General features: G+C 44.0%; 1 protein-coding gene across 1 annotated transcript in view; it reads right to left on the reverse strand.

Annotated features, from left to right (window-relative positions):
- LOC140395097 (protein unc-13 homolog A-like) overlaps positions 1 to 23863 on the reverse strand; it is a 522914-nt gene that overhangs the window by 252232 nt on the left and 246819 nt on the right. Inside the window, exons 8-10 of the mRNA XM_072482511.1 lie at positions 18837 to 18872; positions 12965 to 13187; positions 8598 to 8723 (exon numbers count right to left, since the gene is read on the reverse strand). Coding sequence (XP_072338612.1) covers positions 8598 to 8723; positions 12965 to 13187; positions 18837 to 18872 — 385 coding nt within the window. The remainder of the gene's footprint in view (positions 1 to 8597; positions 8724 to 12964; positions 13188 to 18836; positions 18873 to 23863) is intronic.

Consider the following 23863-nt stretch of genomic DNA (forward strand, 5'->3'; position numbering starts at 1 on the left):
CTGATACAATGAAAAGTATCCCTATGAATGGATTAACCGATTTACAAAAGATTTAGTCTCCTTTGTAACCACTCGTAATTTTAAAATTCATTGCTAATGCACTTTTAGTTCACAATTATTAATTAAGTCTAAAATGCTTATGCTGTTGGCACAGTGACCTGACCAGGATGCTACTTGAAACTGTAACAAGGGACTGGATTCTCTGATTTTGAGACTAAGTGCTGACACCGGCGTGGGAACTGTGGTGTTTTATAACCGATAAAATGGCTCAAAACGGCCACTGATCCTCCATCTGGTGGGGGCCTAGCAAGCACGCAGCGTAGAGCCATTGGCACTACCTGGTGTTCAAATTTAGGACCTTTTTTTTAATAAATATTTTATTGAAAATTTTTGGTCAACCAACACAGTACATTGTGCATCCTTTACACAATATTATAACAACACAAATAACAATGACCTATTTTATAAACAAACAAAAAAAATGAATAAATAATAAATAACAAAAATGAAAACTAACCCTAATTGGCAACTGCCTTATCACAAGTAACACTCTCCAAAAATATAATTTAACAGTCCAATATATAATTATCTGTAGCAACGACCTATACATATTATACAGTATATATTAACAACCCTGAGAGTCCTTCTGGTTCCTCCCCCCCCCCCCCCCCCCCCCGATCCTGGGCTGCTGCTGCTGCCTTCTTTTTTCCATTCCATCTATCTTTCTGCGAGGTATTCGACGAACGGTTGCCACCGCCTGGTGAACCCTTGAGCCGACCACCTTAGGACGAACTTAATCCGCTCTAGCTTTATAAACCCTGCCATGTCATTTATCCAGGTCTCCACCCCCGGGGGCTTGGCTTCTTTCCACATTAACAATATCCTGCGCCGGGCTACTAGGGACGCAAAGGCCAAAACATCGGCCTCTCTCGCCTCCTGCACTCCCGGCTCTTGTGCAACCCCAAATATAGCCAACCCCCAGCTTGGTTCGACCCGGACCCCCACTACTTTTGAAAGCACCTTTGTCACCCCCATCCAAAACCCCTGTAGTGCCGGGCATGACCAAAACATATGGGTATGATTCGCTGGGCTTCTCGAGCACCTCGCACACCTATCCTCCACCCCAAAAAATTTACTGAGCCGTGCTCCAGTCATATGCGCCCTGTGTAATACCTTAAACTGAATCAGGCTTAGCCTGGCACACGAGGACGACGAGTTTACCCTGCTTAGGGCATCTGCCCACAGCCCCTCTTCGATCTCCTCCCCCAGCTCTTCTTCCCATTTCCCTTTTAGTTCATCTACCATAGTCTCCCCTTCGCCCCTCATTTCCCTATATATCTCTGACACCTTACCATCCCCTACCCATGTCTTTGAGATCACTCTGTCCTGCACCTCTTGTGTCGGGAGATGCGGGAATTCCCTCACCTGTTGCCTCGCAAAAGCCCTCAGTTGCATATACCTGAATGCATTCCCTTGGGGCAACCCATATTTCTCGGTCAGCGCTCCCAGACTCGCGAAGTTCCCATCCACAAACAGATCTTTCAGTTGCGTTATTCCTGCTCTTTGCCACATTCCATATCCCCCATCCATTCCCCCCGGGGCAAACCTATGGTTGTTTCTTATCGGGGACCCCCCCAAGGCTCCAGTCTTTCCCCTATGCCGTCTCCACTGTCCCCAAATCTTCAGTGTAGCCACCACCACCGGGCTTGTGGTGTAGTTCCTCGGTGAGAACGGCAATGGGGCTGTCACCATAGCCTGTAGGCTAGTCCCCCTACAGGACGCCCTCTCTAATCTCTTCCACGCCGCTCCCTCCTCCTCTCCCATCCACTTACTCACCATTGAAATATTAGCGGCCCAATAATACTCACTTAGGCTCGGTAGTGCCAGCCCCCCCCTATCCCTGCTACGCTGTAAGAATCCCTTCCTCACTCTCGGGGTCTTCCCGGCCCACACAAAACCCATGATGCTCTTTTCAATCCTTTTAAAAAAAGCCTTTGTGATCACCACCGGGAGGCACTGAAACACAAAGAGGAATCTCTGGAGGACCACCATCTTAACCGCCTGCACCCTCCCTGCCAGTGACAGGGATACCATATCCCATCTCTTGAAATCCTACTCCATTTGTTCCACCAACCGCGTTAAATTTAACCTATGCAATGTGCCCCAATTCTTGGCTATCTGTATCCCCAGGTAACGAAAGTCCCTTGGTACCTTCCTCAACGGTAGGTCCTCTGTTTCTCTACTCTGCTCCCCTGGATGCACCACAAACAACTCACTTTTCCCCATGTTCAATTTATACCCTGAAAAATCCCCAAACTCCCCAAGTATCCGCATTATTTCTGGCATCCCCTCCGCCGGGTCTGCCACGTATAGTAGCAAATCGTCCGCATACAAAGATACCCGGTGTTCTTCTCCTCCTCTAAGTACTCCCCTCCACTTCTTGGAACCCCTCAATGCTATCGCCAGGGGCTCAATCGCCAGTGCAAACAATAATGGGGACAGAGGGCATCCCTGCCTTGTCCCTCTATGGAGCCGAAAATATGCAGATCCCCGTCCATTCGTGACCACGCTCGCCATCGGGGCCCTATACAACAGCTGCACCCATCTAACATACCCCTCTCCAAAACCAAATCTCCTCAACACCTCCCACAAATAATCCCACTCCACTCTATCAAATGCTTTCTCGGCATCCATCGCCACTACTATCTCCGTTTCTCCCTCTGGTGGGGCCATCATCATTACCCCTAACAACCTCCGTATATTCGTGTTCAGCTGTCTCCCCTTCACAAACCCAGTTTGGTCCTCGTGGACCACCCCCGGGTCACATTCCTCTATTCTCATTGCCATTACCTTGGCCAGGACCTTGGCATCTACATTTAGGAGGGAAATAGGTCTATAGGACCCGCATTGTAGCGGGTCCTTTTCCTTCTTTAAGAGAAGCGATATCGCTGCTTCAGACATAGTCGGGGGCAGTTGTCCCCTTTCCTTTGCCTCATTAAAGGTCCTCGTCAGTACCGGGGCGAGCAAGTCCACATATTTTCTATAGAATTCGACTGGGAATCCATCCGGTCCCGGGGCCTTTCCTGCCTGCATGCTCCTAATTCCTTTCACCACTTCTTCTACCTCGATCTGTGCTCCCAGTCCCACCCTTTCCTGCTCTTCCACCTTGGGAAATTCCAGCCGATCCAAGAAGCCCATCATTCTCTCCCTCCCATCCGGGGGTTGAGCTTCATATAATGTTTTATAAAATGTCTTGAACACTCCATTCACTCTCTCCGCTCCCCGCTCCATCTCTCCTTCCTCATCCCTCACTCCCCCTATTTCCCTCGCTGCTCCCCTTTTCCTCAATTGGTGTGCCAGCAACCTGCTCGCCTTCTCCCCATATTCGTACTGTACACCCTGTGCCTTCCTCCATTGTGCCTCTGCAGTGCCCATAGTCAGCAAGTCAAATTCTACATGTAGCCTTTGCCTTTCCCTGTACAGTCCCTCCTCCGGTGCTTCCGCATATTGTCTGTCCACCCTCAAAAATCTTGCAGCAACCGCTCCCATTCTTTACTCTCCTGCTTCCCTTTATGTGCCCTTATTGATATCAGCTCCCCTCTAACCACCGCCTTCAACGCCTCCCAGACCACTCCCACCTGGACCTCCCCATTATCATTGAGTTCCAAGTACTTTTCAATGCACCCCCTCACCCTTAGACACACACCCTCATCTGCCATTAGTCCCATGTCCATTCTCCAGGGTGGGCACCCTCCTGTTTCCTCCCCTATCTCCAAGTCTACCCAGTGTGGAGCGTGACCCGAAATGGCTATAGCCGTATACTCCGTTCCCCTCACCTTCGGGATCAACGCCCTTCCCAGCACAAAAAAGTCTATTCGCGAGTAGACTTTATGGACATAGGAGAAAAACGAGAACTCCTTACTCCTAGGTCTGCTAAATCTCCACGGGTCTACACCTCCCATCTGCTCCATAAAATCTTTAAGTACCTTGGCTGCTGCCGGCCTCCTTCCAGTCCTGGACTTCGACCTATCCAGCCCTGGTTCCAACACCGTATTAAAATCTCCCCCCATTATCAGCTTTCCCATCTCTAGGTCCGGAATGCGTCCTAGCATCCGCCTCATAAAATTGGCATCATCCCAGTTCGGGGCATATACGTTTACCAAAACCACCGTCTCCCCCTGTAGTTTGCCACTCACCATCACGTATCTGCCCCCGTTATCCGCCACTATAGTCTTTGCCTCGAACATTACCCGCTTCCCCACTAATATAGCCACCCCCCTGTTTTTCGCATCTAGCCCCGAATGGAACACCTGCCCCACCCATCCTTTGCGTAGCCTAACCTGGTCTATCAGTTTCAGGTGCGTTTCCTGTAACATAACCACATCTGCCTTAAGTTTCTTAAGGTGTGCGAGTACCCGTGCCCTCTTTATCGGCCCGTTCAGCCCTCTCACGTTCCACGTGATCAGCCGGGTTGGGGGGTTTCCTTGTCGATTAGCCATCCCCTTTTTCCAGCTCCTCACCCGGTTCCCACGCAGCTGTATCTCCCCCAGGCGGTGCCCCCCCCCCCCCCCCCGCCCATCCCCTCCCATACCAGCTCCCCCCTCTCCCCAGCAGCAGCAACCCAGTAATTCCCCCCCCCCCCCGCTAGATCCCCCGCTAGCGTAATTACTCCCCCCATGTTGCTCCCAGAAGTCAGCAAACTCTGGCCGACCTCGGCTTCCCCCCGTGACCTCGGCTCGCACCGTGCGACGCCCCCTCCTTCCTGCTTCTCTATTCCCGCCATGATTATCATAGCGCGGGAACCAAGCCCGCCCTTCTCCCTTGGCCCTGCCCCCAATGGCCAACGCCCCATCTCCTCCACCTCCCCTCCTCCCCCCATCACCACCTGTGGAAGAGAGAAAAGTTACCACATCGCAGGATTAGTACATAAAACTCCTCTTTCCCCCCTTTTTAACCCCCCTCTTCGCCCCCCACATTCGCCCCACCACTTTGTTCAAACGTTCTTTTTAATAACCCGCTCATTCCAGTTTTTCTTCCACAATAAAAGTCCACGCTTCATCCGCCGTCTCAAAGTAGTGGTGCCTCCCTCGATATGTGACCCACAGTCTTGCCGGTTGCAGCATTCCAAATTTTATCTTCTTTTTATGAAGCACCGCCTTGGCCCGATTAAAGCTCGCCCTCCTTCTCGCCACCTCCGCACTCCAGTCTTGATAAACGCGGATCACCGCGTTCTCCCATTTACTGCTCCGAGTTTTCTTTGCCCATCTAAGGACCATTTCTCTATCCTTAAAACGGAGGAATCTCACCACTATGGCTCTGGGAATTTCTCCTGCTCTCGGTCCTCGCACCATCACTCGGTATGCTCCAACGGACCCGCCGGGGCCTCCGCTCCCATTAACGAGTGCAGCATCGTGCTCACATATGCCCCGACGTCCACTCCCTCCGCACCTTCAGGAAGACCAAGAATCCTCAGGTTGTTCCTCCTTGCGTTGTTCTCCAGTGCCTCCAACCTTTCCACACATCGTTTCTGATGTGCCTCCTGCGTCTCCGTCTTCACCACCAGGCCCTGTATGTCGTCCTCATTCTCGGCTGCCTTTGCCTTCACGACCCGAAGCTCCCACTCCTGGGTCTTTTGTTCCTCCTTTAGCCCTTCGATCGCCTGTAGTATCGGGGCCAACAGCTCTTTCTTCATTTCCTTTTTGAGCTCTTCCACACAGCATTTCAAGAACTCTTGTTGTTCAGGGCCCCATGTTAAACTGCCACCTTCCGACGCCATCTTGGTTTTTGCTTGCCTTCCTTGCCGCTGTTCTAAAGGATCCACTGCAATCCGGCCACTTTCTCCTCCTTTTTTCATCCGTATCCAGGGGGGATTCCCTTCTGGTTTACCGCACAATGTTTTTAGCCATCAAAATTGCCGTTGGGGCTCCTATCAAGAGCCCAAAAGTCCGTTTCACCGGGAGCTGCCGAAACGTGCGACTCAGCTGGTCATCGCCGCACCCGGAAGTCCCAAATTTAGGACCTTTAATGGGGAGATAAAGTGCAACCACTAATTAAGAAGACCAAGTAATTTCTAACTATGCATTATCACTGGATCCATAAATAACAAGTAAAGTGGACACTCAATAGAGCACACACCTCCACCACACTGTTAACTCAATGTTATTACAATTACATAGCTCCTTCTTGATGCTTTTCCTTATCCGGTTGACGCTCTGCAATTACAAAGCTAAAAAAATATATATTTTAATGAAGAGTTTCAATCTCACTGAGGAGGCTTCAGGCCCATCCACATCCAACAACCTGTTCTAAAAACTCTGTTCATATTTTGCAGCTGTGATAAACTATACAATAGCAGCTGTGACAATCTATAACATTCTAAGGCAACCCACAGCATTAAAAATAGTAAATTTGCCCCATCTCCCAATGCTGACAGTTCCTTTAAAGGATGCAGATCTTTACCGAAAACAAATCAGTTCTTCCTTGGACTGTATCCTACCATATCTTACCTGAATAACAAGTTTTGTTGAAATCCATAGAATAGCTTTTGCAACATGTTTGCAAACAAACAGGGTAAAAACATTACCTCCACCAACTTCAGTGGCAGGGTCAACTACTTATTAGTCCACTCATTAATTTTAAAAAAGTCAGAACCCTAATTAGCCATTCAAAATTAATTCTTAAAATATCCAAAATTGTTTATTTTTTGGCAAAAAGGACTCTGGTTGTATTGAATCTTGTCTACTGAATTATATGGGGCAGGAGTCTTCACATGATGGGGTTTCCCACCCCGCCACCCAAAGAGTCAGTCTGGAATACATCCTTGCCAATCACAGTAACCCGGCGGCCAGTTAAGTTCCATGGAGTGTTAATTGGCGGGGACAGGGGGCGGGATGCTCCGATTTTGAGGCTATGTCCAGAGGAAGTGGCTAGTTTTACAATGAATAAGTCAGCGGTTCCCCTGCACTAATGCTCCGCCTGGTGGGTGCCTAGCCGCCGTGCCATGTAAACCCACCTAGCTTTACCTGCAGATACGGATGGAGAATTGCCTAGTCAGTGGTCGCGCATGCGCACGGTGGTGATCAGCGACGGCCGCGCCGTACAATGTGGCGCCGACCGCGCGCGGACCCAGCCTGCTAGAGAGTGCCCCCCCTGTAACCCCTCTACCAACCCCGGACCATCCCCCACCCAGTCTCCCCAGCCCCTGCCGAAGCCCCCCCAGACAGCGGAATGCTCCCCCCCACCCCGCGACTGTGGCGCTGCTGGACACAGTCCACAGCCGCCACGCGATGTCCCCGAAAACTGAGAGGACATGCAACCGATGCTGTCGGGAAGTTGGCCCATCGGGGGTGGAGCATCGCGGGAGGGCCTCAGGGGACTTCCTGAGGACGTCCCAACGGTGTGTGGCGTACTCAGCGATTACGTCATATTTGAGGGAGCGGAGCAACCGAAAAATGGCCCCGTCCCTGATTTCGGTGTAAAAACAGATTCTCCGGCCAATCGTTGAACCCGATTTAAATGTTGGCAATCGGATCAATATTAAAAAAATAATAAACATTTAAACCAGTAAATTTCATACTTGCAACAAAAACGTTAGTATGTGAAAGGAACTTTTGATCAATATCAAATTTCAAAAAACTATATAGCATACCACTTTGAAAAACAAATCTAATTTAATTTTTAAAATATGGTGATATGGAAGTTAATTGAAAACAAAGAAAACTGAAAGATGATCTAAAAGTTGTTACTAATTTAAGAGCAAAACAGAGCCACCATGGTAAATAAGTCAGTTAGTGAATTGTATTTTAATCTCTGATTTTCTTACCAGCTCAAAAAGGTATCATTTTGTAATCTGGTTTGAGAATTTATTTTTAAAAGTACAGCTTCATTCACAACTTGTCTATAACTCATCGTTGAGGGTTTACGAAATAAATCCAACTTACAAATGCTGCATTCAAGACTAGAATACATACAAAAGGGTGAGAAAAGTTGGTTCAACAAGCGTGTCTTATCCAATCATGGTACATCCTATGTAATTCCACCACTTCCAACCCTGTGTCCCACAATATTCTGGGACAGACAATGTAATAGAGAAAGTAATCTTAAACCCATTTCGGAAAAAATATAAGAATTTTTTTTCCCAACCCCCAAAGTCAATAAAGGAAGTTCCAGAAGACGGCAGTAACTGCTGCTGACCCAGTCCTCCCGACGTTGATAATGATGTTCAAAACTTAAAGGGTTAGAGGCAAATAGCAAAATACGATGCCACATTCTTATTGAAACAAACATTTTCTTACAATTTATAGATTAAATTAGGTTGAGTAATATGAAAATCTAAAGAACAAGAAACTGAATATTGTTTGCATAAATTTATGCACTTATTAAATATCAATAACATGTGTATTTTAGTCAATCTACACTGATCAATATTGTACAATTTCATCTTCTGATATTACTTCATTGAAGCCAATGTAAGTCCACAAAAACAGAGGAAACATTTAAGCGAGCATGCACACAACTACTAGACAAGAAGCCACGGCACATTATAGACCACAAATGTCTAGTGTACGAACAATGCAATAAATGCAGTTCAAACCCACCTATCCGACAGATCTAGAGACTGCCTACTTTCAAGGGAATACTGACGACTGGTTAGCCTGCTAGAGTCTGACGCAGTCTCTAGGTCACTGCGTCCATTTGTGGCAGAATCTATGCTATCATAGCGTCTACCAGAGAAAGTGGAAAGCACAAAGAGGAAGATAATGAGGGAAAATTTTAATATATCAAAAGGTTACACTAAACATTTCTTTTATTGCATACCGTACTGAGACAACTGTGTTTTCTGGATCAGGGTATGAAATCAAACTTACTTAATATCCAGAGTGAAGCCAATGGGTTGGGCAAGAGAAAGGAAGGATAGGGTGAAAGGAAGGATTGGGCGCGGTGGGGGTGGCAGATGCATTGAATCAAATAATTCATTGGTCAACTACCAAAGCACTCTGCAGCAAACACACGACTAGAAGGACTTACAGTACCCACAGATGTAATTCTGACTTCTCAGCCTTCCTGTTGGGAATGCTTAGTCAAATGTATTAGACAAAGTTAATGATTTCAGTTACATTCGGGAAATGTCAACAAAAGTGGTCCAACACCATGACTAATCTTCCAGTTTAAACATCACGGTGTATTTAAAAATACAGTAGTCTCAGAACATAGTAAGCAATAGTTCCTTCAATTTCTAAAGTTCAACCTCATTCTTTAAGAACTTTTGACAGAAAATCAAATTATATACGCAAATTAATAATTTAACAGTCTGCTATATAAAGACTTGTTGCAATATTTCCAGTATGAATTTGTGAATACAAAGTCTTATTACATTTCCAGTTAATGGGAACAGTTGTTTAGAGGGCACAATTACAGATACACAATTGAGTCACTGTACAATATTTCCCAAAAGGGAATGACCAGCAAAAGAGAATGATAAAGGTGTTCCCATTAACAGGTTTCTTTCTGTACATCGATACCGTAACAATATAAACTGTAAATGTTATTTTCAGGTACAGTACATATGTATGTGTTATCCTTTATAAAATACATTTTCCTCACGTCTTGTATGCTTGCAGGTTTTATTCTCTTTATATTGAACTGTATGCATACTTCCCAAAAAGCTGCCAAAGATACAGGGCTGAATTTTCCGCCTTCAGGATGCTCCATTTCACCGGCAGCTTGGGGGTTTCCCGATGGCGTGGGGCTGCCGCACAATGGGAAACCCCATTGACCAGCTGGCGAAACGGAGAATCCCGACGGCGTGCTGAACCAGAAATCTGGAGTGGCGGGACGGAGAAACCCGCCCACAATGTGTTATACTGAAATATCATTCAAGCAATGTTGTTTTATGGTTCAAAATGGTCAAAGACGTTTCCCCTTAAACACCTCCATGCAGTTGCCTTCCCTACATTAGCAGAAAAATTACTGCATACTGATCTCCTAGAGATGATCAGCAGCAACACCGTCTCCAGTGCAAAACAAAACTATGAAACTGATTCAATTATTTAATAACACATACATTATATATTGTACACTATATCAAACAGCAGGGAGAAACCTAAAGAAAAGATCCATTTTAGAATTTAAAGTGCATTATAAAAAATAATAATCTGCAGTATCTTATACATAATCTCTAATGTACACATATTTAAACTCAATTACATTAATAGCTTTATCCGGAGTTATCTGGAAAAATTTTAATAGTTAAAATAGGGCTTTTAACCCTGACAAAAATTAAAACATTAAAACCAAGAAGAAGAAGCACAAATATAAATGCAGTAGGTGAATGTCTGTATTATTTCACACTTCAAGGACAATATTATTAAAAATGTTTTCGAAATGCTTCTAATTTGGCCATACGATTCATGAAACAAAAAATAAAAGAACGCAAGAAATAGGAGAAGAAGGAAGCATCGGCTGCTCAAGCCTGTTTTATAATTTAACAAAATCATGGCTGATTTTCTACCTCAATTCCAATTTCCTGCCTGCTCCCACAGTCCCTTTATCAGACTTAAATATAATCAATGATGGAGAGCCTACAACCCTCTAGGCATACAATTGCAAAGATTTGCAAGCCTCCGAGCAAAAAAATTCATGCCTCAGTCCCAAATGATCAGCCAAACTTCAGCCAAACTCCAGAGAAGGCAAGTCGAATTTACTCAGCCTATGAGAATCAGAGGGGAACCCTCATATCCCAGGAAACTTTATAGAGACACCTCCCTTCATCATCTCCAAGGAATGTATATTCTTCCTCAGACATGAAGATCAAAACTATGCACAATATTTCAGCTGTGGTCTCAACAAAACCCAGACAATTGTAACAAGACGTCCTGATCCTTATTCTTCCAATTTATTTTCAATGAAGCCTAACATGTCATTTGCGTTCCTAGTTGCTTCCTGTACTACAATGCTAATTTTCTGTGTCCCTTGTACGAGTACACCCAGGTCTTCCTGCACATCAACATCTAGAAGTGTCATGCCTTTTAAAGAATACTGCTTTTCTGTTCTTACTACAGAGTGAATAACATCACACTTCCCCACCTTGTACTCCATCTACTTCCTTGGTGTCCACTGACTTAACCTGTCTGTATCTACAGCCTCTTTTGTACCCTCACAGATAACATTCACACTTAATTTTGTGTTGATAGCAGACTTCAATATATTACTCAGTCTCTTCAACTGTTACTCATTCTTTTCATCTAAGTAATTAACATAGATTGTGAATAGATGAAACTCCAGCACTAATCCTTACTACACTAGTTAAAACCTGCCAACTTGAAAATGCCCTGTTTATCCCAAGCTTTGTTTCCTGTACGTTAACCAATTATCTTATTATAAATATAACATAAACCCCCAACTCCAAGAGCTGTTACCCTGCACAGCAAAATCCTTTTGGAAATCCAAGCATACTGCTTCTATCGGCTTCTCTTTGCTTATCTTAGAGTAGTAATTAAGCAGTTTCTCAGGGTAGCTTGAAGTGTCGCACAGGGTCTGTTCTGACATTATTTCTGTTCACTCCCTATAAATCACAGAATCCCTACAGTGCAGAAGGAGGCTATTGGGCCTCTGAAAGAGTACCCTATCAAGGCCCACTCCTCTACACTATCCCTGTAAGCCCGTAACTCCACCTAACCTACACATCTTTAGATACGAGAGGCAATTTAGCATGGCCAATCCAACTAACCTGCACACCTTTGAATGTGTAGAGTGATGCCCAAATTTTCAGAAAGTATATGAATATTGACTTGAAACTGAATGTATATTGTTGGAAATGTTGCTTTTCATAATTATTGATACTCCATGATGTACAAAATACTCAAATTCCATGTTCAATGATGAAAAACAGATGATAAGGTATTCTAAAATTTAGAACATTTCATGAAAAAAATTTAATTACCAAGCAATGATTTAATAATATTGTCCTAATTCCATGCATTTAATGTAAATAATCAATAAGTTGACACCATACAATGAAAAACTATAAAACAAAAATACTCAAAAATGGCAGAGCTTAATGTCTAAGGGAAAAGCCAAGTAGGGGTTGCAAAATCACATTTTCCTTGCAAACTCCAAATTAACTTACCTTTTTGATTGTAGTGCAGATTAACTTTATTCATCAATTTATATATAATTGTATTCCAGCTCATGCTAAGAGAAAGATCTCTGGAAATGAAAACAAGTTGCATGCAGTGTTTCACAAATTCATTCCTAATGTTGCTTAGTTGGCTGGCTAGAGGGAGGAAAATATCTCCCTCAAGGTGAATTAAACTGAACCAGGTTTTTCTTATTTTTTTCCCAGGTTATTGTTAACCAATGAAGCTCAACAACATAATTAGGGCATGCGTAATTAGGAATTATCGGTTTACATCGGGATGTCATCGTTTAGCCACCGACATATGAGGTCATCTCACACCATTACCAAGCTATTCACCAGGTTTGGGAACAAAATTATTAAAAGATAATGAAAATATTTGTTCAGAAAACTGAAGGTTTTGTGCCAGCTGAAAAGAAAATGTGCATCAGAAAACCATAGATATTTTCAGTTATGGACAGAAAAGTAATAGAACAAAGCAATTAATTAATTACATCTTGTCATCTCAGTTCCCTTTCCCACACCGAGTGGGAAGGTAAGCATCTTAAGTTTCTGGTCATGTTACTGTACAGCCAGGAAGCTAAGTTATGAAAGTGATGCATGTTAAGTCATCAATCGTCCTTTTCTCAGAATTACCGCCTTCCTTTATTGAACATGCCACAATGAGCACTGAGATCAAAACCTAGCCACAATCTCCTGTCACAGTGAGATACAGCAAGCAGCTCTGTACTGGCCCACCAGTTTACCTTACATTTTTTGCCGTTAACAATAGTGCACTGAACAATTGCTTGTTTATAAAAATCAAAAAGTCAACGTAATAAATTGTACCTTATTGGCCTCTGATGATCGGAATAATCTAGTTCGTAACTGTGGATAGAATCAGTGCAAGAATCCCGTGATCCACTCTGCGGATGCCGTGAAGAAATAGAGTATTGATGGACTGATGCATTAGGCTGAGATGTTGTATAATATGGAGGTGGGATGCTGTTGCTCGTTTCACTTCGATAATCGCTGTCCCTGTCATCTACTGCACTGTCAGGATCTTCATTGTCTATAAACAATGAAAATCATATTTCTACAATGTTGAAAGTCCAGAACTGTAAAATAAGTACTAGTTTTAAAGTTTTACTTAGTGCTTTAACATAATCATCTCTAATCATATAATTCTTACAACTTTGCATGCTTACTTTACCATCCTGTATACCAGAAAAGTAGATTTATGGAATGTTAAAAACAATAGTAACCAGATTACTATACATGGATTAGCTGCATATCTCAAGCTTTATTAAACAATTGGTTTCATGTTAAAGGAAGTTTCCTGAAAGGTTGTAAATTATAAGTTATATATGAACACTTTTCAAAAAATCCCTTTTACAAGCTCCATTGCTGTCTCAGCAGGTTTGGCACAAGTAGTGGAGAAACAATGCTGGCCCCTTCACCCTCCTGAAGACAGGGAATATTTCTTGGACTGTAACACTGTGGGATTGATCATTCTCTAGTACCTGGCTGATTTTCCTCCCTGGGCAGGTAGCGTAGAGCCCAAATTTAACTCTTTATTATTGTCTCAATTGTGATGAGCTAATACAGCAAGCACTGCATCTGCAACTCAGATCTTTGTTTGTGTGGCTCAAGTCCACGTTGATCATTAGTTTTTCAACATTATCTTTACCAACTGAACCAGCTTAGTCTCTGTTTAAATAAATGGAAAACTAATAGTGGATCATCCTTTGGCCTTCAACCTAATATTTACTTAACTTTCCAAATGCATAATCCTTCCTTGGGTCATAGAAACATGTCTAAACTATGCAGCTCGTCAAGCCCATTCTGCTATTCAGTGAGATCATGGCTGATCTATGTCTTAACTGTACCCACACACTTTTGACTCCACATCTGTTTATACCTTATCGAGCAACGGTGTATTTATCTTAGATTTAAAGTTAACTGCTCCTGCATTTTTAGGAAAAACATCAAAACATCCAGCACACTGCACATGAAGACGTGTTTCCTAACTTCTCCCTTGGATGACCTGGCTCTGTTCCCTCGTTTAAGACTAACCCACCGAGTGGTAAAAAAAACGTATATCTATCTGGCTTCACCCTATGTAAAGGGAAGCTAACCCAAATCACTGCTGTGTGTATCTCATATCAAGTCCTGCTCACCCATCACTCCAGCAGCCCATCAATTTAAAATTCTCCACCATCTTTTCAAATCCCTCAATGGCCGTACACCTCCCATCAGCCCAATAATCCTCCAAATCTCTGTGCGTCACCAATGCTGGCCTCAGGCAAATGCCGTTTGGCACTGGTCCCCACAAACGGGGACCAGATGGAATGGCACTCGTTGGGGTCTCCAAGGGGATCGGAGGCCCCCAGCTTCATGCCCTTTGGGCAGGGTGGTGACCTGCACTGCTGGTGCTACCTGACTTCCCTGGCAGTGCAAGCCTGGCACTTTGGCAGTGCCAGCCTGGCACCCTGGACCATTCCTTTCTCCAATACTATTTCTCTAGTAATACTAATTTTCTTCAATTCCTCCATCTCACTAGATCCTTGATTCCTTAACATTTCTGGGAAGTGATTTGTGTCTTTTTCCGTGAAGACGGAACTAAAGTATATGTTTAGTTACACTACCATTTCCTTGTTGTCTATTATAAATTATCCCATTTCAGGCTGTAAGGCACCTACAGTTGTCTTCAATAATCTTTTTCTTTATAGTCCACTTTTATGTTACTAGCAAGTTTACTCTCATACTCTATTTTTCACCTCTTAATCAATCTCTTGGATTGATTGGATTGGATTTGTTAATTGTCACGTCTACTGAGGTACAGTGAAAAGTATTTTTCTGTGAGCAGCTCAACAGATCATTAAGTACATGAAAATAAAATAAAAGAAAATACATAATAGGGCAACACAAGGTACACAATGTAACTACATAAGCACCGGCATCGGATGAAGCATACAGGGATGTAGTGTTAATGAGGTCAGTCCATAAGAGGATCGATTAGGAGTCTGGTAACAGCGGGGAAGAAGCTGTTTTTGAGTCTGTTCGTGTGTGTATCTCCTGCCCGATGGAAGAAGTTGGAAGAGTGAGTAAACCGGGTGGGAGGGGTCTTTGATTATGCTGCCTGCTTTCCCCAGGCAGCGGGAGGTGTAGATAGAGTCACTGGATGGGAGGCAGGTTCGTGTGATGGACTGGGCGGTGTTCACGACTCTCTGAAGTTTCTTGCGGTCCTGGGCCGAGCAGTTGCCATACCAGGCTGTGATGCAGCCAGAAAGGATGCTTTCTATGGTGCATCTGTAAAAGTTGGTAAGAGTTAACGTGGACAAGTCAAATTTCCCTAGTTTCCTGAGGAAGTATACGCGCTGTTGTGCTTTCTTGGTGGTAGCGCGATGTGGGTGGAACAGGACAGATTTTTGGAGATGTGTACCCCTAGGAATTTGAAACTGCTAACCATCTCAACCTCGGCCCCGTTGATGCTGACAGGGGTGTGTACAGTACTTTGCTCCCTGAAGTCAATGACCAGCTCTTTAGTTTTGCTGGCATTGAAGGAGAAATTGTTGTCGCTGCACCACTCCACTAGGTTCTCTATCTCCCTCCTGTATTCTGACTCGTCGTTATTCGAAATCCGGCCCACTATTGTCGTATCATCAGCAAACCTGTAGATGGAGTTGGAACCAAATTTTGCCACGCAGTCGTGTGTGTACAGGGAGTAGAGTAGGGGGCTAAGTACGCAGCCTTGCGGGGCCCCGGTATTGAGGACTATTGTGGAGGAGGTGTTGTTGTTTATTCTTATTGATTGTGGTCCGTGGGTCAGACAGCCGAGGATCCAATTGCAGAGTGAGGAGCCAAGTCCTAGGTTTTGGAGCTTTGATATGAGCTTGGCTGGGATTATGGTGTTGAAGGCGGAGCTGTATTCAACAGATATGAGTCTGATGTAGGAGTCCTTGTTGTCGAGATGCTCTAGGGATGAGTGTAGGGCCAGGGAAATGGCGTCTGCTGTGGACCGGTTGTGGCGGTATGCGAATTGCAGTGGATCAAGGCGTTCTGGGAGTATGGAGGTGATGCGCTTCATGTAAATTCTATGATGACCACCCGCTCGAAGCACTTCATTACGTCTGAAGTCAGCGCCACCGGACGGTAGTCATTGAGGCACGCTGCCTGGTTCTTCTTTGGCACCGGTATGATGGTGGCCTTCTTGAAGCAGGTGGGGACCTCGAAGTGGAGTAGGGGCAGGTTAAAGATATCCGCGAACACATCTGCCAGCTGGTCCGCACAGGCTCTGAGTGCACGACCAGGGATCCCGTCCGGGCCCATCGTCTTCTGAGGGTTCACTTTCAGGAAGACCGATCTGACTTCGGAAGCTGTGATGGTGGGTATGGGTGAGTTATGGGCTGCTGGGGCACTCGGCAGCGGATTGTTGGTTTCCTGCTCGAACCGAGCATAGGATGCATTGAGTTCATCAGGGAGGGGTGTGCTGCTGCCGGAGATACTGCTCGGCTTCGTTTTGTAGCCCGTTATGTTGTGTAGGCTTTGCCACAACCGCCGAGAGTCTATCTGTGACTCTAGCTTGGTTTGATATTCTCTCTTGGCATCTCGGATGGCTTTGCGGTGGTCGTACCTGGATTTCTTGTATAGGTCAGGGTCGTCTGACTTGTCCTTCAGTAGGGAGTCAATCTCGCGATTGAGCCAGGGTTTCCGGATGGGGAACGCACGTACTGCTTTCTTTGGAACGCAGTCATCCACACATTTGCTGATGAAGTCTGTGACGGTGGTGGCATGCTCATTTAAGTTAGTCGCTGAGTTCTTAAATATGGACCAGTCCACTGTCTCTAAGCAGTCATGTCAGAGCTCTTGGCCCACTTTTGCTGAATACTGAACTTCTCCCAACCCTCAAGAGAAATACTTTCCAGTGCCAATATAGTTGACGCTCATTGGTGACAGTAGATTGCGCAATGAGTTAAAATTTGGAGTTCATTGGCAGACAGGGCGGTGCTTCAATAATTACTCAAAACATGGAGTGGGTAAAAACTTCAAAGGGAAAGAATTGCAGCATAGGGAAAGGGCAGAACAGTGGTATTATTTCGGTAGCAAGAGTCGGGACAGGTCCAGTGACCTCCTCTGCCGATTCATTCTATGATTCAACACAGCTTTATTCTGAAATTATGGAAAATATTCTTATCAGGCAAAACAAATAGTTGGCTGGACTGTAAGCATCTATTTGCATGGAAATCGACTCCATTGGTGATGAATATATATTGATACCAAATTTCCAAGTAAAACCATAATAGTTTTAAGCAAAATACTAGGAATGCCATAACCAAATATTTAATTCAATAACCTCTGGACAATTGGCATATGCAAGCAACCACAACATTTAAAAGTTACTCTAACAGACTTTCTAAGAAAATAAATGATCAAATACTGCTGAGAAATATTGTACATCTTGTCTGCTAAGCAAGCTATTTCTGTGGCAATGGAGTAATAGGCTGCAGATGGGCATGATTAATTCTCATATGGCATATTACAAAACTTGCTATTGTTATTATGGGGAGTCAAGAATAGTACCCATCTATTTTTCTAAAAGGGAAGTAGGGGAAAATAAGTATCCACGGTTGTTTTGTACATTTTATAGCACTGAGTCAATTGAAAAGGTCTGGTAAAGTTAGCATGAAGGCTGTCGAGAGGCATATAAATAATGGAAAGTAAAATATTTTTCATGTTTCTAACCCAAATAGTACTACTTACAAAATAAATTAAACATCTAGAACACATTTGTTCCCTTTCTCCTGTTCCTGTGAGGCAGTTAAACCTCCTGCTGAATCATCATGACATTTTCACTCTCAACACTTTTAATCCTGAATGGATTCAAGTTGAGACAACCAAATTGGCAAGATAGTTGCATAGCACCATAGGAAATGAAACTAAGACTCACAGGAAGCAATTATTCATGACTTGAGTGGAAAATGACCTTCACACATTTTCCAAGAGTTAGATTACAAATGAAGATCTTCAGAGATGAAGGGTAATCAACAGATGATTTCATTATCAATGTGCTCAATAAAAGTTAAGAAATTAGCACATTTTTGCTCATACAATGTCAGTGAAACCTTCTTTTTAATTTGGATATCATGCCATTTCTGCAATAAGAACAAAGTCTAACATCTTGATATGAATGATTAGCAACACAAAAGGAAATCATCTATCAGATTACACATATATCATATTTAAAATAAATTAAATTTAAAAGCACAATGAATTACCTGCTAAAGAACAGTTTGTGAACAGTGTTCTATGTTTGCAGTACCATTACCAAAGGCAATGGTTCGGATCAAAATAGTACATTTCAATTAATAAGAAAATTCTGATTAATTTGAAAAGGAAGTTTTAATAACAAGTTAATAAAATAGTTGTACTGTTTTGAGACACATCTACCCTTCTGGTTATTGAATGTTGTTGCAATTAATTCAGTGTTAATATATGTTTGTTGGTTATCAGCAATAATGTGCAAATAAGTGCCTGTTTTCTTGGAAATCACATAATCTGGTCTATTAACCTCATATTGTACTTTAAAATCTATAGGCCCGTTACAAAATTGTTATCACTGCCCCAGTGTATACCATCATCTAACCTACATATTTGACTGGATTTTTATTCTAATTGAATAGTAAATTTGGAGTCAGCCAAGCAATAAATAATTACATACTTTGTTGGTCTCCCCAGCCGAAATAGCTCCAGTTGCCTGTGGGGTAGCAAAGGATAGCAAAGAATTAAAAGAAACTACATCATAATGACAGAAATAAACAATAATTAAAGCAAGGAAACTAGAGGTTCTACTGAACATTCACTCAGCACTCAAATAAAAAAAACTAACTTTCATCCAGAATACTTTTTATTTATAATTCTGCAAATGATGTAATAGCCTTAAGATGTTAACTTTCATTTAATAGCTCATTAAAATTGAAATACTAAGGGTCATAACTGAAATTGCACCTTATATTTGATTTGTGGGGAACTGCCTGGTGTTTTCCAAAACATCTTTATCTTAATAATTTGCACTGGAGATACAGAAAAGGGAGAGAGCATAACTGGTATAAAAGCAGAAATGGTTGAATGCTAAGTAGGCACCCAAAAACCTCTATGCTTATTTTTGCTGATGTATTAACGGTGGCCGAGAACTGTGTTTGCAATAACAGAAACACAAGAATATCACTTGTTAGTAAGTGAATAAGTTAGTAATAAGGGAAGAAATGTGTTTTTGCTAGAGGGATATCCTAGATTTCCACCGTACTCTCACCCCTGAATTGTTTAACCATTGGGAAATGTGGTGTGGTTAGAGACTAGGGGGGACGACAGTTGATTGACAACACCTGCACCTTATTTGTATAGCACAGACTAATTGGACCAGTTGGTCTTTTTCTGTCCTGCTTTTGAATATTGTTATATGTAAATACTTGTTCACTTAGTACTTACATAATGTACTAAGAATAACAATTTGCAGGGCCTGAAGGTGCAGTGCCTTCCACTTCACAACAGCATTCAATTCACTAGAGGCAAACAGCAGCCTAGAATATGCACTCTAGGGTATTCCAAGTCTGGATTAACTAAAGCAGCACACATCAGGTCAAATATAATATACAAAAAAGGGCCATCAGGTTCAGGTGTTAACAAAGGAGTGGGAAAACATTGGCCTGAAGACCAGCTTCAGGCCATTTTCAGTTGCTAAGTTCCAAAATTGATACTGCTCGGTATGTGCATACTGTATCTGTGCAGTGGACTGCATTTGGAACTGCAGTTCACCATGGCGAGCGTGATACCTCCACCTTTAACTGAAGTGGAAATTCCTTAGCAGAATTGTGGCTCTCAACTGTGGGACATCCTGGAATATCTTTCTTTTTAATAAATTTAGAGTAGCCAATTTTTTTTTTCCATTTAAGGAGCAATTTAGCATGGCCAATCCACCTAACCTGCACATCTTTGGGTTGTGGGGTGAAACCCACGCAGAGATGGGGAGAATGTGCAAACGCCACACGGACAGTGACCCTGGGCCGGGATTCGAACCCAGGTCCTCAGTGCCGCAGTCTCAGTGCTAACCACTGCGCCACATGCTGCCCTTCCTGGATTATCTTAACTGATACTATCGAGATTTCAAGCTCAAATCCAAGTGAGCGTGTTCTGTCTGGATTCACCATGCTAGGGAATTGTCTGAATGGTACCCTGACGCAGGGTTCAATAATCACAAGGCAATCCAATGATCTGCTGCCTTATGGAGAACATGCTGATTAAATGTCCAGCAGCAGGGCGGTGATGAGAAACAAGGGAACCATTTTTGTTTCAAATTCATTCACAGTATGTGGGCCTCACTACTGGGCCAGTATTTATTGCCCATCCCTGTCTGCCCTTGATCTGAGCGGTTTGTCCATTTCAAAGGACATTTAAGAGTCATCCACACATTGCTGTGGATCTGGAGTCACATGTAGGCCTAACCAGGTTAAGATCACAGATTTCCTTCCCTAAAGAACATTAGTGAGTCAGATGTTTTTTAAAAAATGATAATCGACAATGGTTTCATGGTCATCATTAGACTTTTAATTCCAGATTTTTATTGAATTCAAATTTCACCATCTGCCATGGTGGGATTCGAACCCGGTCCCCAGAACATTACCTCGGGTCTCTGTATTACTAGTCCAGTGACAATACAACTACATCACCATCTCCCCTAATCAAAGCAATTCTAAATAATTTGGATACACTCTAATCCACTCAAATTACCCACGCAGAGCCAGAAAGCTGGCAAGCCCAGGCAGCCACCACAGTAGAAGACATGGCACCAATAACTGCAGGACCATTTTGTGACACGGTGGATAGAGGCAAACAATCACCCCATCAACTGGAGGCATTCACAAGCCAGTTTTACCATGTTGCTACCTCATTTATAGGTTCACCTTGTGCGGATCAGGGAGGATGCTCCGGTTTGATGTTAATGGTAAGTGATTATGCCAGGCCATTAGGTTACAAATTGCAGTGAAATACAGTTCTACTGCTTCTGATGGCCTAAAGCACCTCATGGATGCTCAGTTCTGAGCTTCTAGACCTATTCTGAATCAATCCCACTTCACTCGCACTGCTTTGTAATATGATGGAGTGTGAAGATGGGATGTCACCACAAGGACTCTGCAGTAGTGACTCCTACAAACAGCATCATGAATACCTGAATATACGACAGGTAGATTGGTAAGAACGTGGTCAAGTAGATTTTTCCCTTATGCAGGTTCTCGCACCACCTGCCTCAGGCCCAGTCTGGCAGCTATGTCCTTCAGGACTTCAGTAGTTCTGCCACTGTGTCACACTGGTTATGGGCTTGAAGATCCCACCCAGAATGCATTCTGTGCCTCAGCTATCCTCAATGTTTCTTCCAAGTTTGTCAAGTCCGTTGATACATTGATGCAAGTACAATGGATTTGTTTTTAAATTGCATTATGATATGAAAGTATGTTGTATGGGTCTTAATAGCTGTTCTGTTTATTTATCTTATTATGAATGTTTGTTTGGGTGCTTATTTTGGTTCGATTCGAAGAGACAGATCAAGTGCTAGTTCAAAAGGCACAAAATCTAGATCAGGTCACAAGGAGATTGTCCGGCCTGGGATGCAACGTACTATCATACAAACATATATAAGCCACACAACCTCCAGAGACGCAAGGTGCTCAGTAACATCACTTCCATATTTTGGCATGTTTATTTGCTTTGCTGCAATTTGTTTTGCTGTAATATTGTCCACCAAAGCCAACAGCATGGACTGTGATTGTGAGGAGTAACTAAACAACAGGAAACAATTACAAGTCAGGTAAAGTGAAAAGTTGTAGCCTAAGTATCAGTGAGTCCAAGAGAGAAATACATATCGCAGCTATTAAATCAAGTTACGACTGGTCTAGCATTAAATGTCAAATTGCTTTTTATACCATGAACCACAAATCTTCCTCCATGACCAGCTTCATGTGAGGTCCTAGCATGGTTCCATTTTTTTAATAAATGTTTTTTATTGGGTTTTTGAACAAAGTATATTTATCGTTATGTACACAGGATAAGAAACATATATATATACACACATATATAGAAGAGAGGGCACACCCAAACATACCGAAGAGAAGAAAATAGTAAATAGTAAAGAAAATATAAATATATAATTTTTTTAAAAATAGGATAACTGGTAGGGTATTGTGCACCAGCTCAACAGCAGCAACTCTGTACAACTGGCAAAATTATTTACAACACATAAGTAGGCGACTGTTTGCGGGAAGGGGGGGTGGTGTGGAGACCGGGGAGGTGAATATACATTCGGGTGCCGGAGAGACAATTACAGTGGGCAATACACGAATGGGTTTAGTGTTGTTGTCGCTTCTCCTGGGCGGATCTCGCTGCCGTCTCACGCTCACCGCCACTTCTGCCGTTCCTCCAGTCTTCATTCTCCTCGTTCCCTACTCCTGGAGATGCCCTGTTCGTTATTGTATCCCGTGCCTTCCTTCCTTCCGGCTCTCATTTGCCTGCCTCCCTCCCACCCTCCCTGATTCTCCTCTCATCTTCCCTGTCTCTTCCCTCTCCCTTCCCCTCCCCCCCTCCCGTGGTTCGCCTTTCTTTCCTCGTAGGTTTAGCTGTTACCCACGCCCCCCCTCCCGGTCCACCCCCCCTCCCGCCCCCCCCCCCCCCCCCCCCCGGCTACTGTTTGGCCACAAACAGGTCCCGGAACAATTGCGTGAATGGCTCCCACATTCTGTGGAAGCCGTCGTCTGACCCTCTGATGGCGACTTTGATTATCTCCATTTGGAGAGATTCCGAGCGGTCGGACAGCCAGTCTGCAGCTTTCGGCGGTGCTGCTGACCGCCAGCCGAACAGGATTCTACGGCGGGCAATCAGGGAGGCAAAGGCAAGGGTGTCCGCCCTCCTCCCCAGGAATAGATCTGGCTGGTCCAAAACCCCGAAGACCGCCACTTTCAGGCAAGGCTCCACCCTCATCCCCACCACTTTGGACATTGCCTCGAAGAAGGCTGTCCAGTACCCTGCAAGTCTGGGGCAAGACCAGAACATGTGGGCGTGGTTGGCCGGGCCTCCTTGGCACACTTCACATCTATCCTCCACCTCCAGCAAGAACCTACTCATACGGGTTCTTGTTAAGTGGGCTCTATGTACCATTTTTAGTTGCGCCAGGCTGAGCCTTGCGCACGTGGAGGTGGAGTTGACCCTATGCAGTGCTTTGCTCCAGAGTCCCCACCCTATCTCAATCCCCAGGTCCTCCTCCCATTTCTTTCTTGTTGCGTCCAGTACGGTGTCGGCCCTTTCTATCAGTCGGTCATACATGTCACTACAGTTTCCTTTGTCTAGTATGCTTGCGTCCAGTAGATCTTCCAGTAGTGTCTGTTGTGTCGGTTGTGGGTACGTCCTTGTCTCCTTTCGTAGGAGGTTTTTGAGCTGTAGATACCTTATCTCGTTCCCCCTGGCGAGCTGGAATTTCTCTGTCAGTTCGTCCAGTGTTGCGATCCTGCCGTCCGTGTATAGGTCCCTGACTGTCAGTGTCCCTCCGTCCTGCCCCCACCTTTTGAAGGTGGTGTCAGCCAGTGCTGGTGTGAACCTATGGTTATTGCAGATGGGAGCTTTGTCCGACATTTTGATCAGGCCAAATTGCTGCCGTAGCTGATTCCAGGATTGGAGGGTGGCTATCACCACCGGGCTGCTGGA

This window comes from Scyliorhinus torazame, chromosome 18 (genome assembly GCF_047496885.1).
Source record: "Scyliorhinus torazame isolate Kashiwa2021f chromosome 18, sScyTor2.1, whole genome shotgun sequence".
Lineage (NCBI taxonomy): Eukaryota > Metazoa > Chordata > Chondrichthyes > Carcharhiniformes > Scyliorhinidae > Scyliorhinus > Scyliorhinus torazame.